We start from the raw sequence: 16,425 nt of genomic DNA on the forward strand, positions 1-16,425 counted from the left end.
AAGCATGAGCCTCCGTGCCCGGCCTGAGACTGGAGTTCTGCCTGAGGTTGAGGGTAGACCTGGAAGCATTTTAGGGGTACTGGGTGAAGCAATCTCATTTGAGGTTTGGTGGGTTTTTTTGGATTTTGTTGTTGTTGTTGTTGTTGTTGTTTGAAATGGGGTTTTGCTCTTGTCGCCCAGGTTGGAATGCAGTGGCACAATCTCAGCTCACTGCAACCTCCACCTCCCAGGTTCAAGCGATTCTTCTGCCTCAGCCTCCCAAGCAGCTGGGATTACAGGTGCTCGCCACCATGCCCGGCTAATTTTTGTATTTTTATTAGAGACAGGGTTTCACCATGTTGGCCAGGCTAGCCTCAAACTCCTGACCTTAGGTGATCCACCCACCTCGGCCTCCCAAAGTGCTGGGATTACAGGCATGAGCCACCGTGCCCGGCCTCATTTGGTTGTGTGTGTGTGTGTGTGTGTGTGTGTACGCATGTGTGTGTATGTTTCAGACGGAGTCTCGCTCTTGCCGCCCAGGCTGGAGTGTGATGGTGCGATCTTGGCTCACTGTAACCTCTGCCTCCCGGGTTCCAGCAATTCTCCTGCCTCAGCCTCCCAAGTAGCTGGGATTACAGGCGCTCACTGCCACACCTGGCTAATTTTGTATTTTTAGTAGAGACAGAGTTTCACCATGTTGGCCAGGCTGGTCTCAAATTCCTGACCTCAAGTGATTCACCCACCTCGGCCTCCCAAAGTGCTGCGATTACAGGTGTGAGCCACCGCGCCTGGCCCATTAGGGGTTTTGGAAAGACAACCCTGGTTCCATCTCTGTAGTCCCTTTGTTCTGCGAGTCTAGAAGCCTTCAGTTCTTAGGTCTATGTTTTCTTATCTTTTCAGCGTCTACCACACAAAGGTGAGTGCTGTGTATGGAGCCCCCGTGGCCCACAGAGTCTCTGCTGAAGCCAGGCAGGTTTCAATTGGGGGTGGGGTCACAGAAAGGCCAAGTAAGGAGCCCTGTCCCTACCGAGCCCTCAGCCCCTGAGGAGCTGTGGCATCCACATCCTGGGCCCTGTGTTCAGAGTTCACTGTCAGGATGGGTCTGAGAATTCACTTCTCATGGTTGTCTTCAAGTGGAGGAGGGACCCGAGGTGGGAGCAGTGTCGGTCACACGTCCCCGGCAGCCATGGCCTGCTATCTTGTTGACCAAACAACTAGTTGATTGAATGTCATGCTTTTCAGACAGTTGCTATGGACACGGACTTAGGCTGGAAACAATTCAGACCTTGAATGCATCAGGATTATGGAGCTGTCTTAGATGGAAAGAATCCCAGCATCTCAACTCAGCCTGGTAGGCAGGGCCATGGGATGTGGGCTCAAGGATCAGGCTCAGATTCATACCCAGCGCCACCCCCTCCTGGATGTGGGGCCTAGAGAGGTGACTTCAGCCATTGAGCTGCTGCTTCTCCTCTAACATGGGTGGATTCGTGACCTATTTCTTTCTTTCTTTTTTTTTTTTTTTTTTTTTTTTGAGATAGGGTCTCACTCTTGTCACCTAGACTGGAGTGCAGTGGCAAAATCATGGCTCACTGTAGTCTCGACCTCCCAGACTCAAGCAATCCTCTCACCTCAGCCTCCTGAATAGCTGGGACTACAGCTGCGTGCCACCACACCCAGCTAATTTTCTCATGCTTTATTTTTTGTAGAGATGGGGTTCTCGTTATGTTGCCCAGGCTGGTTTTGAACTCCTAGCCTCAAGTGATCTTCCTGCTCAGCCCAAAGTGCTGGGATTATAGGTGTGAGCCACTGTACTTGGCCCTCAGTGACCTATTTCTGCATAGTAAATCACCCCAAAAATTGGCCATGGTTTCCAGCAATAAATATATATCATCTCAGAGAGTTTCTAGGGGTCAGAAATCGGGTAATGGCTCAGGGTCTTTTATGAGATGCAGTCAAGTTGTCAGCTGGGGCTGCTGCCATCTGAAGTCCTAACTGGGGCTGTAGGATCCCCGTCCAAGGTGGCTCACCCACAGAGTTGGCAAGTTAGCGCCGGCTGTTGGCAGGAGACCTCAGTTCCTTCCACATGGCCCTCTCCTTAGGACTACTTGAGAGTCCTCACAACTTGGCGGCTAACTTCTCCAAGGGAGCAAAGCAGAAGCTGCAGTGTCTTTCCTGACCCAGCCTCAGAGGTCACACTCGGTCATCTCCACAATATCCTATTGGTGACACCGGTCAACCCTGCTCATGTTGAGGGAGAGGGGTGTACACTCCAGGAGGTGGAGACCACCGGGGTGTATCTTGGAGGCTGGCTGCCATGGTGGATGCAGCATTCCCAGCAGGAGGAGTTGTAGTGAGGATTAAATGAGCGCAACATATGTGAAGCACCTGGTATACAATAAGCACTCAATAAAGGATCACACACAGCTCTCCCCACTAGCCTGATTGGCTTGAGTGGAAAACTTACTACCCTGTAGCTGCCTCACTTTCTGCATCATTTCTTGGCGTCCCCAAGGCCTTCCACCACTCTTTCATTCAACACAATCTTCATGAGCACCTACTATATCCAAGCCCCGTGCTGGATGCTGGTGACACAGTAGTGGCAGAGACACAGTCTGTCCTTGCTGTCCCAGGCTGCTTCGGGCATACATCCGAGAGCAGAGAGGGGCTGGCAGACGAGGAGCTGCTTTGGACAGTGTGCTCAGGGATCGCCTCTCAGTGGATGTAGCCTGTGAGCCAAGTCCTGAATGAAGTGAGGGGGCACTGTGTGGACACAGGAGGGAAGAGCACTCCAGGCAGCTGAATCAGGCAGGGCAAAAGCAGGAGCAAACCATCCACGTCCCAAGGACAGAATGAAGACCCAAGGGAAGAGGGGCAGGAAATGAGGTCGGGAAAGCCAGAAGAAGACTGGTTTTTAGGCCAGGCGCAGTGACCCACACCTGTAATCCCAGCACTTTGAGAAGCCAAGGTGGGCAGATCACCTAAGCCCAGGAGTTCAGGACTGGCCTGGGCAACATGGGGAAACCTTGTCTCTACAAAAAATACAAAAATTAGGCTGGGTGCGGTAGCTCACACCTGTAATCCTAGCACTTTGGGAGGCCGAGGCGGGCGGATCACCTGAGGTCGGGAATTCAAGACCAGCCAAACCAACATGGAGAAACCAGGTCTCTACTAAAAATACAAAGTTAGCCAGGCATGGTGGCGCATGCCTGTAATCCCAGCTACTCTGCAGGCTGAGGCAGTAGAATCGCTTGAACCTGGGAGGCGGAGGTTGCAGTGAGCCAAGATTGTGCCATTGCACTCCAGCTTGGGCAACAAGAGTGAAAACTGTGTCTCAAGAAAAAAAAAAATTAGTAGCCGTGCCTGGTGGTGCACAGCTATAGTCCCAGCTACCCAGGAAGCTGAGACCGGAGGATCTCTTGAGCCCAGGAGGTCAAGGCTGCAGTGAGCTATGAACATGCCACTGCACTCCAGCCTGGGCAAAAAACACAGCAAGACCCTATTTCAAAAAATAATACTAATAAAGAAGACTAGGGGCTGGGCACAGTGGCTCACGCCTGTAATCCCAGCACTTTGGGAGGCCGAGGCAGGGAGATCACTTGAACTCAGGAGTTCAAGATCAGCCTGGCCAACATGGTGAACCCCCGTGTCTGCTAAGAATACAAAAAAAATTGGCTGGGCGTGGTGACGTGTGCCTTTAATCCCAGTTATTTGGGAGGCTGAGGCAGGAGAATCGCTTGAACCCGGGAAGCAGAGGTTGCAGTGAGCCAAGATTGCACAACTGTACTCTGGTCTGGGCAACAGAGTGAGACTGTCTCAAAAAAAAAAAAAAAAAAAGAATAGGTTTTAGTCCAAAGGCCATGGGAGTCTTTGAAAGGATCTGAACAGCAGTCATCTGAGTGAGAGACAGTGGGGACTCGGCCTGGGGCAGGGCTGTGGAGGTGGTAGGTGGAGGAACTCCGGGGAGGTGTGGAAGGGAGACTTGTTTTTACAGTTTGTACTGCTGAATGGGATGCTGGGGTAGCGAAAGAGGAGTCAAGGGTACTTCCCGGTTTCTGACCTGAACAAGCAGGAGGATGATGTTGTCATGAGTAGAATCGGGGCAGACTGTGGGCGGAGCAGGTCGGGGCGGGTGAGAGACCCAGTGTTCTATCTTGGACCTGTCAGACATCCAGGGCAAGATGTCAAGGAGGCAGTCAGAGATCCCAGTCTGGCGTCTGAGAGAGAGATTGAGCGGAAGATGTAAATTCAGGAGTTGTCAGATAGGTGGTGTTTAAAGCCACGCGTCAGGATGAGATCAGCAGGGGAGAGGGTGTGTTAGAGCAAGGCGGAGAGCACCCGGGTCCTCTAGCATTTAACGTCAGAGGAGAGAAGCCAGCAAGAGCCGGAGCAGGTATGAGAGATGTGGGTTGAGCACGGGAAGGATGCCCAAAGACACAGCCATGGCGCAACACAGCCAGCCACTCTCTACCTTCACCCCACCCCAGGCAGCAGCAAGGCCCTGGAGGCCCCCACAGAATCCATCCTTCCCCTTCCATACATCGTCCCTTCAGAGGTCTAAGGCAGAGAATGTGTCCTCCATGGACTGCTATGTACACCCCCAGAATGTTCGGCCATTCCACCTCACTTCATTTCTAAGCCTTCATCATCTAACTCAGCATTGAGCAGGACTACCCCTCCCTTCACTTAGACTCTCTACCTCTGTTAATGCAACCTTAGACAGAAGTAGGCTTTCTGGTAGTAACAAATATACAAGATATGAGTGGGGAATTGTAAGGGATCCAGGCTGGTTAAAGGGAAGGGCCATCAAGAAAGGAAATGGGATTGGTAATGTCTGAAAAGGGTTTATGGTTAGATCAGTGAGGGTCTTGATTGCCACACCAAGCAGTTTGGACTGAGGTGGGAAGAAGGATTCACAGAAGGTTCTGGCTTAAGGGAATGATGCAGTCAGGTGAGTTTTGTGTCAGGAAGAGCCATGCTAGGTTCTGTTCCTGGCCTTGTCCCTAATTAGCTCTCCCATGCTCACAGGCCCACTCTGGCACCACAATGAGATGAGGTAGGGCAGGGAGGTCTCACTCTGGCATGTGGGGGTGGCGGCTGCAGACACAGAGGCACCATGGAGCAGGGAGGTTCCCAGGGAGGCAGCAGCTTTGCTGGGCCCTCCACGTTTCCATGAGGGCAATGAGGCTTATATTAATGAGCAGTAATTATGGGCACCCGGGTGGGCCTAAGTATAGCTCATTGAAAAAGGCAGCTCAAGGCAGCCAGCTGCTTCCCCCTGCAAGGGCAAGGCCTGCCTATTTTAAGACCTCCCCAAGGTGAGGATCCTGCCACCCTAGGTGTTGGGTGGCTGAGGGCCTGGCACCCACTGGGCCAGGAACCCTGACCAAGGGAGCTCAGAAGAGTCAGGGTGACCAGATACTCAGACCGTCTCATTCAAACCCCACATTGCCTAGAGGAGGAAACTGAGGCACAGAAGGGGGAAAGGACCAGTTCGAGGTCACAGCAAATAAACAGCAGGTTTAGAATTTAAATCCAAGGGGCCAGGCACAGTGGCTTATGCCTGTAATCCCAGCATTTTGGGAGGCTGAGGCGGGCAGATCACTTGAGGTCAGGAGTTCGACACCTGGCCAACGGTGAAACCCCGTCTCTACCAAAAGTACAAAAATTAGCCAGGCGTGGTGGCAGGCACCTGTAATCCCAGCTATTCAGGAGGCTGAGGCAGGAGAATTCCTTGAACTCAAGGGGCAGAGGTTGCAGTGAGCCAAGGTCACACCACTGAACTCCAGTCTGGGTGACAGAGCAAGACTCCTTCTCAAAAAAAAAAAAAAAAAAAAAGACAGTATTTGAATACAGGTCCAACTACATGCAGTTTCCACCATGCTGTGCAGCATTCGTCACCTGGAAGCTTTGGCCTGTCCCCAAGAAGCACAGTACAGTGAGGTGAGGAGGGGAACAGAGTGTGACTGATACTGATTGAGCATTGAAATGCCAGAGGCTTTCTATATGACATCACAGTTCAACCTTATTATAATTTTTAAAAGTAAGGATCATGGCCAGTAATCCCAGCACTTTGGGAGGCCGAGGTGGGTGGATCATCTGAGGTCAGGAGTTTGAGACCAGCCTGGCCAACATGGGGAAACTGTCTCTACCAAAAATACAAAATGTAGGCGGGCACGGTGGCGCTCACCTGTAATCCCAGCTACTCGGGAGGCTGAGGCAGGGAGAATTGCTTGAACCCGGGAGGCGGAGGTTGCAGTGAGCCGAGATCATGCCACTGCACTCCAGCCTGAGTGACAGAATGAGACTCTGTCTCAAAAAAAAAAAACGAAAAAGGATCATTATCCCCATGTTATAGAAGAGGAAACTGAGGCTCAGGAGAAATGACTGAATCACCAAGTGTCCTGCAGTGAGGAGGGGAAGTAGAATCCAGTTCTGTCTTGTCTCAGGTCAGCTTCCCCAGGAAACAGACTCAGGTTTGCATGCAGAAGTTTCCTGGGAAATCAGTTCGGAACATCTGTGACAGGTGAAGGGGACAGGATTGGGCAGAGGGAAGAGTTGAACCTCAATACAGCACAACAGAAGCCTCAGCGAATCCCATGGGGAGCTCTGGAACTGGGATGGCCCTTTAGGGTTGTTCTGAATTGGGGCAAGGGAGCCACACCTTGGTACTCAAACATTGACCAGTTATTGGATGCAGGATGCCCCTGGGAAGGAGCGTAAGGACAGACTGCGGGTGGAGCAGGTCAAGGTGGGTGGGAGAATGAGTGCTGTATCTTGGACCTGTCAGACTTCCAGGGCAAGATGTCAAGGAGGCAGTTAGAGATCCAAGTCTGGCATCTTGGGTGAGGCATCTCCCTTTGGCTGAGAGCAGCTCCTAACGGGAACTTGGCTGTGAATTGTCAGCAGCCAATGCTCTTGGCAGCTGGGGTCGTGAGTGCCTCAGTGCAGGGGGGTCCTGGGTGGCCATCACAGCATCCACTGCACATCCATCTCCAGAGCCGTTCCGTTCTCATTCCTCTGCCCCCCGATGAGAACCAGCCCCTGCTCTCAGGAAAGTTACGGGCACATGGACTCCTGTTTTTTTGTTTGTTTGTTTGTTTGTTTGAGACAGAGTCTTGCTCTGTCACTCAGTCTGGAGTGCAGTGGCACAATCTCAGCTCACTGCAACCTCTGCCTCCCAGACTGAAGTGATTCTCCTGCCTCTGCCTCCCCAGTGGCTGGGATTACAGGCACAAGCCACCACGTCTGGCTAATTGTTGTATTTTTAGTAGAGATGGGGTTTCGCTATATTGGGCAGGGTGGTCTCAAATTCCTGACCTCAAGTAATTCAGGCGTGAGCCATCATGCCCAGCCTTACACTCCTTTTCTTTATGGTGCTCACAGGCCGGGGGATGCTGGGGGGAAGGGAAGCCGTCAGTGCTAATGAGGAAGGAAAGAGTGAGTAAGTGGTCAGTCCTGGAAGAGGAGAAAAATACTACCAAAACCCCACAGGGACAGAATGGGAGAAAATATTTACAAACCATATATCTGCTAAGGGTTCAATATCTAGAATATATATAAAGAATTCCTAGAGCTCAACAACAAAAATGACAAACAACCCAATTATAAAATGGGCAAAGGACTTAAATAGACATTTCTCCCAAGAAGATATACAAACAGCCAATAAGCACATGAAAAGATGCTCAACATCATTAGTCATCAGGAAAATGCAAATCAAAGCCACAATGAGATACCAGTTCACACCTACTAGGATGACTATAATTTTTTTAAAAAGGAAATAAGTTCTGGCAAGATCTGGGAAAACTGGAACCTCTGTATATTGCTGGTGGGAACGTCATATGGTGCAGCTGCTATGGAAAACAGTTTGGTGGTTCCGCAAAAAGTTAAACAGAGGCTGGGCATGGTGGCTCATGCCTGTAATCCCAGCACTTTTGGAGGCCGAGGCGGGAGGATCACAAGGTCAGGAGTTCAAGAACAGCCTGGCCAAATGGTGAAACCCCGTCTCTACTAAAAATACAAAACATAGCCAGGTGCAGTGGCGGGCACCTGTAATCCCAGCTACTCGCGTTGCTGAGGCAGGAGAATCACTTGAACCCAGGAGGCAGAGGTTATAGTGAGCCAAGATCGTGCCATTGCACTCCAGCCTGGGCGACAAGAGCAAGACTCCATCTCAAAAACAAAAACAAAACAAAACAAAAGTTAAACATAGAATTACTATATGATCCAGCAATTCCACTTGGATATTAACCCAAAAGAATTGAAAACAGAGACTCAAACAGATACTTGGACACCATTGTTTGTAGCAATGTTATTCACAATAGCCAAAAGGTAGAAACAACCCAAGTGTCCATCCAAAGATGAATGGATTAAACAAAATGTACTATATATGCACGATGGAATATGATGCAGTCATAAAAGGGAATGAAGTTCTGACACATGCTACAACATGAGTGAATTTAGAAAACAAACATTATGCTACGTGAAATAGGTCAGACACAAAATAACAAATGTTGTATGATTCCACATATTGGGAATATTTAGCATAGGCAAATTCAGAGCGACAGAAAGTAGGTTAAATATTACTAGGGGCTGCCAGGCATAAGGCTCACGTCTGTAATCCCAGCACTTTGGGAGGCCAAGGTAGGCATTTCACTTGAAGTCAAGAGTTCAAGACCAGCCTGGCCAACATGGTGAAGCCCATTCTCTACTAAAAATACAAAAATTAGCTGGGCATGGTGGCATGCGCCTCTAATCCCAGCTACTTGGGAGGCTGAGGCACAAGAATGGCTTGAACCCAGGAGGCAGAGGTTGCAGTGAGCCGAGATCGCACCACCGCACTCCAGCCTAGGTGACAGAGCGAGACTCTGAGACTCTGTCTCAAAAAAAAAAATGGATAAAAGAAATTACCAGGGGCTAGGAGAAGGAGGAGAAAAGAAGTTTTTGCTTAATGGGTACAGAGTTTCTGTTTGGGGTGATGGAATGGTTTTGGAAATAGATTGTAGTGGTGGTTACACAACATTGTGAGTGTCCATAATGCCACTGAATTGCACGCTTAAAGATGGTTAAAATGGCAAATTTTATGTTACATGTATTTTACTACAATAAAAGTAATACCTACGGGAAATAGGAAAATTCATAGACACGGAGAGTATCTATGGACTGTGGTTGTCAGAAGCTGGGAAAAGGGGAAAATAGGGAATGACTGCTTATTGGGGATGTGGTTTGCTTTTGGGGTTATGAAAATGTTTCAGGGCTGGGTATGGTGGCTCATGCCTGTAATCCCAACATTGTGGGAGGCTGAGGCAGGAGTATTGCTGGAGCCCAGGAGTTCCAGACCAGCCTGGGCAACATAGTGAGACTCCTGTCTGTACCAAAAAAAAAAAATGTTTTTTCTAATTAGCTGGGCATGTACCTATAGTCTCAGCTACTCAAGAAGCTGAGGTGGGAGGACATTTGAGCCCAGGAGGTCAAAGCTGCGGTGAGCCATGATCACACCACTGCACTCCAGCCTCAGCAACAGAGCGAAACCCTGTCTCAAAAGAAAGAAAGAGGCTGGGTGCAATGGCTCATGCCTGTAATCTCAACACTTTGGGAGGCTGAGGCAGGCGAATCATGAAGTCAGGAGTTAGAGACCAGCCTGGCCAACATACTGAAACCCCATCTGTACTAAAAAATATAAAAATTAGCCGGATGTGGTGGCATGCGCCTGTAGTCCCAGCTACTCGGGAGGTTGAGGCGGGAGAATCGGTTGAACCTGTGAGGAAGAGGTTGCAGTGAGCTGAGACCACGCCATTGCACTCCAACCTGGGTGACAGAGTGAGAGTCCATCAAAAGAAAGAAGAGGGAGGGAAGGAAGGAAGGAAGGAAGGAAACATTTCAGAACTAGATGGAGGTAGTGATTACACAGCATTGTGAATTTACTAAATGTCACTAAATTGTACACTTTAAAATGACTAATTTTATGTTACATTAATTTCTCCTCAGTTTTTTTTAAAAAAGGAAAAAAGGCTGGGCGTGGTAGCTCACGCCTGTAATCCTAGCATTTTGGGAGGCCAAGGTGGGTGGATCACAGGAGGTCAGGAGTTCAAGACCAGCCTGGTCAACATGGTGAAAACCCGTCTCTACTAAAAATACAAAAATTAGCCAGGCGTGGTGGTGCATGCCTGTAATCCCAGCTACTAGGGAGGCTGAGGCACGAGAATCGCTGGAATCCAGGAGGCAGAGGTTGCAGTGAGCTGAGACCACCCCATTGCACTCCAGCCTGGGCAACAAGAGTGAGACTCCATGTCAAAAAATAAAAATAAAAAAGGGAAAAAAACTGGAAAAATACAATCCATGATATGCAGCTAATAGATACTCAGGGGAAAATACATAGCTTTTCTGTGACACATTTATTAGAGTATAAGGAGATCAGAAAACAAATGAACTAAACGTCCAACTCAAAAAGGTAGAAAAGGTGTTAGAATAAGAAAGTGTGCTGAACCCAGCTTTAGCAGGGCTGAGGGAGGGAGGCACCTTCCAAGAGGAGGGTTGAACCTCTAGGACTATACTGACAACCTGGTAGCCACTTGCCACATGTGCTATTTAAATTAAATTAATTAAACTTTTTTAAAAATTAAAAATTCAGTTTCCCAGTCGCACTAGCTGCATGTCAAGTGCTCTGTGGCCCAGTGGCTACCATATTGGACAGCACAGATCTAGGGGAAGATGGATAAGAAACTAGCAAACAAGGAAACACATGAGAGTTTCCCAGAGCAGTGAGAGCTGTGAAGAAATCCTGAAGGGTGTGAGCTTGGCTGGCAGGTGGACAGCAAGAGATGGGAACAAGGTTGGAGAAGCTGGTGGAAGCTGGGCCATGCTGGGCCAGATGGACATCCACTCTTTGCTGAGGCTTCATCTGGTACTGTCGCATCCTCCCCACCCTCTGCCCCTCAGCTAGTGGATCCAGCCCCCACACTGTCCCCTTTCTTTGCACATCCTCCAGTTCAGCAGGGCCAGTGGGCTGGGTGGGGCCTGCATTAAGAGTCAAGAAGACCTGGGTTCCAGGCCTGGTTCCGTGTGGCTTTGTGCTGTCTGGTTCCCAGACTGGTGCACTTTGTCTCATAGGATGTTCTAGAGGTCACAGTCTAAAATGGATTGCAGAGCCACATTCTCTCTGGAGGCTCTAGGGGAGAATCTATCTCTTTTTTTGAGACACTGTCCCAGTTTGTTGCCCAGGCTGGTCTCAAACTCCTGGCCTTAAGCAATCCTCCTGCCTTGGCCTCCCAAAGCGCTGGGATTACAGGCATAAGCCACCGTGCCCAGCCACCTCTGCCCGCTTCTGAAGGCTGCCTGCATTCCTTGGCTTATGTCTCCACATCACTCTGATCTCTGCTTCTGTTGGCACATCTCCTCCGACTCTGACCTTCCTGCCTGTTTATTTATTTATTTATGTATTTATTTTTGAGACAGAGTCTCACTCTGTTGCCCAGGCTGGAGTGCAATGGCACAATCTCGGCTCACTGCAAACTCCACCTCCGGGTTCAAGTGATTTTCCTGCCTCAGCCTCCCAAGTAGCTGGGATTACAGGGGCACGCCATCACACCCAGTAATTTTTGTATTTTTAGTAGAGATGGGGTTTCACTATGTTGGCCAGGCTGGTCTCAAACTCCTGACCTCAAGTGATCTGCCCCCGCCTTGGCCTCCAAAAGTGCTGGAATTACAGGTGTGAGCCACCATGCCTGGCCAATTCCTGTTTCTTTTTTCCTTTTTCTTTTCTTTTTTTTTTTTTTTTTTTTGAGACAGAGTCTTATTCTGTCACCCAGGCTGGAGTGCAATGGCACGATCTCAGCTCACTGCAAACTCTGCCTCCTGCGTTCAAGTGATTCTCCAGCAGCCTCAGCCTCCCAAGTAGCTGGTATTACAAGCACACACCCCACACCCAGCTAATTTTTTGTTTTTTGGTAGAGACGGGGTTTCACTGTGTTGGCCTGGGTGATCTCAAACTCCTGATCTCAAGTGATCCACCTGCCTTGGCCTCCAAAAGTGCTGGGATTACAGGCGTGAGCCACCATGCCCAGCCCATGCCTGTTTCTTATAGGGACCATGTGATTAGCTTGAGCCCATCCAGATAATTCATGATAGTCTCCCCATCTCAAGATCCTTAATCACATTTGCAAAATAACCACACCTGCCAAGTTCCTTTTGACAAGGTCATGGGCATATTTGGGGGCCATTATTCTGCCCTCCATGCTTGATGTCAGCCAGAGCCTTTGTGCTGTGACCTGACCCAGCCCCTCTGAGAGCCCTCCCTCCACAACCCTTGTCCTCGCTTGCTCTGCTCCAGCCACACTGACTCTTTGCCAGTCCTCAGCACACCAGGCTCAGGCCAGACCAAGTCTTGGGACTCCCATGTACAGGGCCGGTGGGCTTAGAAACCTCGCCAACCTCTCTGCTCCATGGCAGACAGGAAGATTGAGGCCCAGGCCCAGAAAAGGGAAGAGACTTACCTAAGTTTTGGACTAGTATTTCCAGGATGGTCCCATTTTACAGCAGGGGAAACTGAGGCACAGCAACTGCACCTAAATGCCACCCTTCTGTGAGCCCTTGCCTTGTCCTGAGGATGTGCCCCTGTTATTGACTCTGAGAGCTCTATTCCAGGCCATCTTTGCTTCATCTCAATTGGAAATGATGGGCCTATGGGCTTGTTGGCCTCTTTGGTGTCTGAAGCTCTCAGAACCTGCCCAGCAGTCACACTTGGTAGACATTCGATGAAGGGCAGAGCAGGTTTTTGCAGAGGGCTTACATTTGACATAGGAATTCCTCTGTTAAAGAATTGGACGGTACTGCCCTCAGACCTGAATGAGATGGGCCATTGCCCTGGGTCCTGCTTTTTGGAAGGCCTCTCTAGCCAGGAACAGTGGCCTACAGCTATAATCCCAGCACTTTGGGAGACCAAGGCTGGAGGATCGCTTGATCCCAGGAGGCCAAGGCTGCAGTGAGCTGTCTGTGACCTTGTTGCAAAAAAAAAAAAAAAAAAAAAAAAAAAAAAAAAGGCCAGGCATGGTGGCTTACGCCTGTAATCTCAGCACTTTGGGAGGCCAAGGTGGGCGGATCACTTGAGGTCAGGAGTTCGAGACCAGTCTGGCCAACATAGTGAAATCCCATCTCTACTAAAAATACAAAAATTAGCCATGTGTGGTGGCAGGCACCTGTAATCTCAGCTACTCGGCAGGCTGAGGCAGGAGAATCACTTGAACCCGGGAGATGGAGGTTGCAGTGAGCGAAGATCGCACCACTGCACTCCAGCCTGGGTAACAGAGTGAGACTCTGTCTCTAAAAAAAAAAAAAAAAAATCTCTCTGACCCTCTAAAAGTCCATGTTTTTCCCCATAAGGCAAGGAGAGTTCAGGAGCCCTGGGGACATGCCCACCAGCAGGCTTCATCCCCCCATAGACCACCCTGGATATTGGGCACCCTGGGATTCCCTGCCCAAATGACCCACGCCTGCCTCCAGGGCCAGCACAGGGTCCTCCCGTGGGAGGTGGGCCCTGCCACAGGGACCATCTTGGGGTTCCGGGATGACTGTTTGGGGGCCTGTGGACAGAGCTAGGAGATGTGGGCCGGGGTATTTGCATCTATGTGGCCCCTCGGGGTGAGGGACAGAGTCAGAAATGGAAAGAGAGTGGAGGATGGGCAGCCCCCCACCCATATTCCATCATGGAATTCAGAGGAGACCCCGAACTCTGAGTCTGAGCCTGGTTTTCCAGGTTGTTTTAAAGATACAGTCCTCAAGCTAGAAGAATGGAAGATGTTGTGTTTGTCTGATAGTCGGTAGCTTGAGTTGTAACTTTTATTTATACACAGAGTACGTGGGCCTCAGTGTGTACTCCTGTCCTCAGGCCCACAATATTGAGGACTGGCTTCAGAGATCCTCCCAGCCTTGCGATCTGGATCTGACCTTCCCGGCACCCCTCCCCCACAATCCAGCTGACCAGCTGACTGCTTTCTGTCTTCTCTCCCTAGGATAGCTGCCGCCCGGGAGAGGCGACCCGGGCGCCCTGCTAGGGTGACGGCCCCTGCCCTCGGCCCGGGATCATGAAAGGCCTCGGTGACAGCCGCCCCCGCCACCTCTCCGACAGCCTAGACCCACCCCACGAGCCCCTGTTTGCAGGGACCGACCGCAACCCCTACCTGCTGTCGCCCACGGAGGCCTTCGCCCGTGAGGCCCGCTTCCCCGGGCAGAACACCCTGCCAGGGGATGGCCTCTTTCCCCTCAACAACCAGCTGCCCCCGCCCAGCAGCACCTTTCCCCGCATCCACTACAACTCCCACTTCGAGGTGCCAGAGGAGAGCCCCTTCCCCAGCCATGCCCAAGCCACCAAGATCAACCGGCTGCCCGCCAACCTCCTGGACCAGTTTGAGAAGCAGCTGCCCATCCACCGTGATGGCTTCAGCACCCTCCAGTTTCCCCGTGGCGAGGCCAAGGCCCGTGGTGAGAGCCCTGGCCGCATCCGCCACCTGGTCCACTCAGTCCAGCGGCTTTTCTTCACCAAGGCACCCTCACTGGAGGGCACAGCGGGCAAGGTCGGTGGCAATGGCAGCAAGAAGGGTGGCATGGAGGACGGCAAGGGCCGGAGGGCCAAAAGCAAGGAGCGGGCCAAGGCTGGGGAGCCCAAACGGCGCAGCCGCTCCAACATCTCAGGCTGGTGGAGCTCCGATGACAACTTGGACGGCGAGGCCGGCGCCTTCCGCAGCAGTGGCCCAGCCTCCGGGCTGATGACACTAGGCCGCCAGGCAGAACGCAGCCAGCCACGCTACTTCATGCACGCCTACAACACCATCAGTGGGCACATGCTCAAAGCCACCAAGAACAACACTACTGAGCTGACCGCCCCACCACCCCCGCCCGCACCCCCAGCCACCTGCCCCAGCCTTGGGGTGGGCACTGACACCAACTACGTCAAACGGGGCTCCTGGTCCACTCTGACCCTCAGCCACGCCCACGAGGTCTGCCAGAAGACCTCGGCCACCTTGGATAAGAGCCTGCTCAAGTCCAAATCCTGCCACCAGGGTCTAGCCTACCATTACCTGCAGGTAGGTCTCTGCCAGGGTCAGGGGTGGGGTGAGGGCTCTGGGGACGGCACCAGTTTTGAAGCCTAGGTGTACCACAGATTCACTTGGAAAATCACTTCATTCTGGTCCTCTGTGTCTCAGCTATAAAATGGGTGGCTTAGTGGTACCTGCTAATCAGGGAGTCCTTCCACTGGTCATGCTCTGAACAGAAATTAATTAGGGCCTTTCTGAGCCCAGCCCTGAGCAGGGACTAAAATATGTTCCTGCCCTTTAGAAGACAAATCTGGAAGCTGTGCCATCCCAACCCCCTCACAGAACCAATTGCATGGCATTCTAATTGCCAGCCTCTGCCTGCCACCCCCATCAGACTGACAGCTCTTTGAGGACAGGGATCACATCTGATGCAGCCATGTGTCCCCAAGGCCCAGGACAGGATCTGGCATGCAAGAAGTGCTCAGGAAATGTGAGCGAGGAAGGGGTAGATGGACAGATGGACAATTAAATGAACAGAGTCAGAAATAAAGAAGACACAGTCCCAAAGATTAGAATACTAGGAAAGACATGGATGGTCATGTCAGTGTCAGCAGAGTGTGATGGGGATCAGCACCAAGAGCTGCAGGGGCCCAGGGGGTCCTAACCCAGCTTGGGGGAGTAGCCTTCTTCTTTCAAATACTAACACTGATTCGGGCACTTGGTGTGCACCAAGGCCACATGGCTTGAAAGTGGCAGAAGGCTGAGACATCACTGTGGCTGCACATTTCCAAGTGGCTCTCAAGGGTAGGGCAGGGGGCTATGAACTGAATGGCTCCCCAGGGCAAAGCCAGGCTGTGGGTGGAAAATACAGGAAGCAGATTTTAGGTGGAAGGAGCTGCTTCTGTAGGTAGTGAGCGCCTCATCTCAGGGGGAATGCAAGCGCGGGCCTGGCCAGCCCTTGGGAACTCTGATGAGTATTTCTTTTTTTTTTTAGACAGAGTTTCAGTTTCACTCTTGTTGCCCAGGCTAGAATGCAGTGGCGCGATCTCAGCTCACTGCAACCTCCGCCCCCCGGGTTCAAGCAATTCTCCTGCCTCAGCCTCCTGAGTAGCTGGGATTACAGGCACCCGCCACCATGCCTGGTTAATTTTCTGTATGTTTAATAGAGATGGGATTTCATCATGTTGGCCAGGCTGGTTTTGAACTCCTAACCTCCAGTCTGCCTCAGCCTCCCAAAGTGCAGGGATTACAGGACTGAGCCACTGCGCCCAGCATTTTTTTTTTTTTTTTTTTTTTTTTTTTTTGAGATGGAGTTTCACACTTGTCACCCAGACTGGAGTGCAATGGCGTGATCCTGGCTCACTGCAACCTCTGCCTCCCGGGTTCCAGTGATTCTCCTTGCCTCAGCCTCCTGAGTAGC

At 51.1% G+C, this 16,425-nt stretch overlaps 1 protein-coding gene across 6 annotated transcripts in view; it reads left to right on the top strand.

The window, feature by feature from the left end:
* The window catches only part of DLGAP4 (DLG associated protein 4), a 223,829-nt gene that overhangs the window by 113,177 nt on the left and 94,227 nt on the right, over window positions 1-16,425 (top strand). For 4 of the 6 annotated variants that reach the window (XM_063659229.1, XM_063659227.1, XM_063659228.1 and 1 more), the window contains exon 3: window positions 13,983-15,053. In XM_063659229.1, the coding sequence (XP_063515299.1) occupies window positions 14,055-15,053 (999 nt within the window). In that variant the 5' untranslated portion in view covers window positions 13,983-14,054. Of the gene's footprint in view, window positions 1-1,226; window positions 1,331-13,982; window positions 15,054-16,425 lie in introns of those variants that run through there. The other 2 variants (XM_054467215.2, XM_054467217.2) reach the window with 2 other exon arrangements.

This window comes from Pongo pygmaeus, chromosome 21, assembly GCF_028885625.2.
Source record: "Pongo pygmaeus isolate AG05252 chromosome 21, NHGRI_mPonPyg2-v2.0_pri, whole genome shotgun sequence".
In the NCBI taxonomy this organism is placed as follows: domain Eukaryota; kingdom Metazoa; phylum Chordata; class Mammalia; order Primates; family Hominidae; genus Pongo; species Pongo pygmaeus.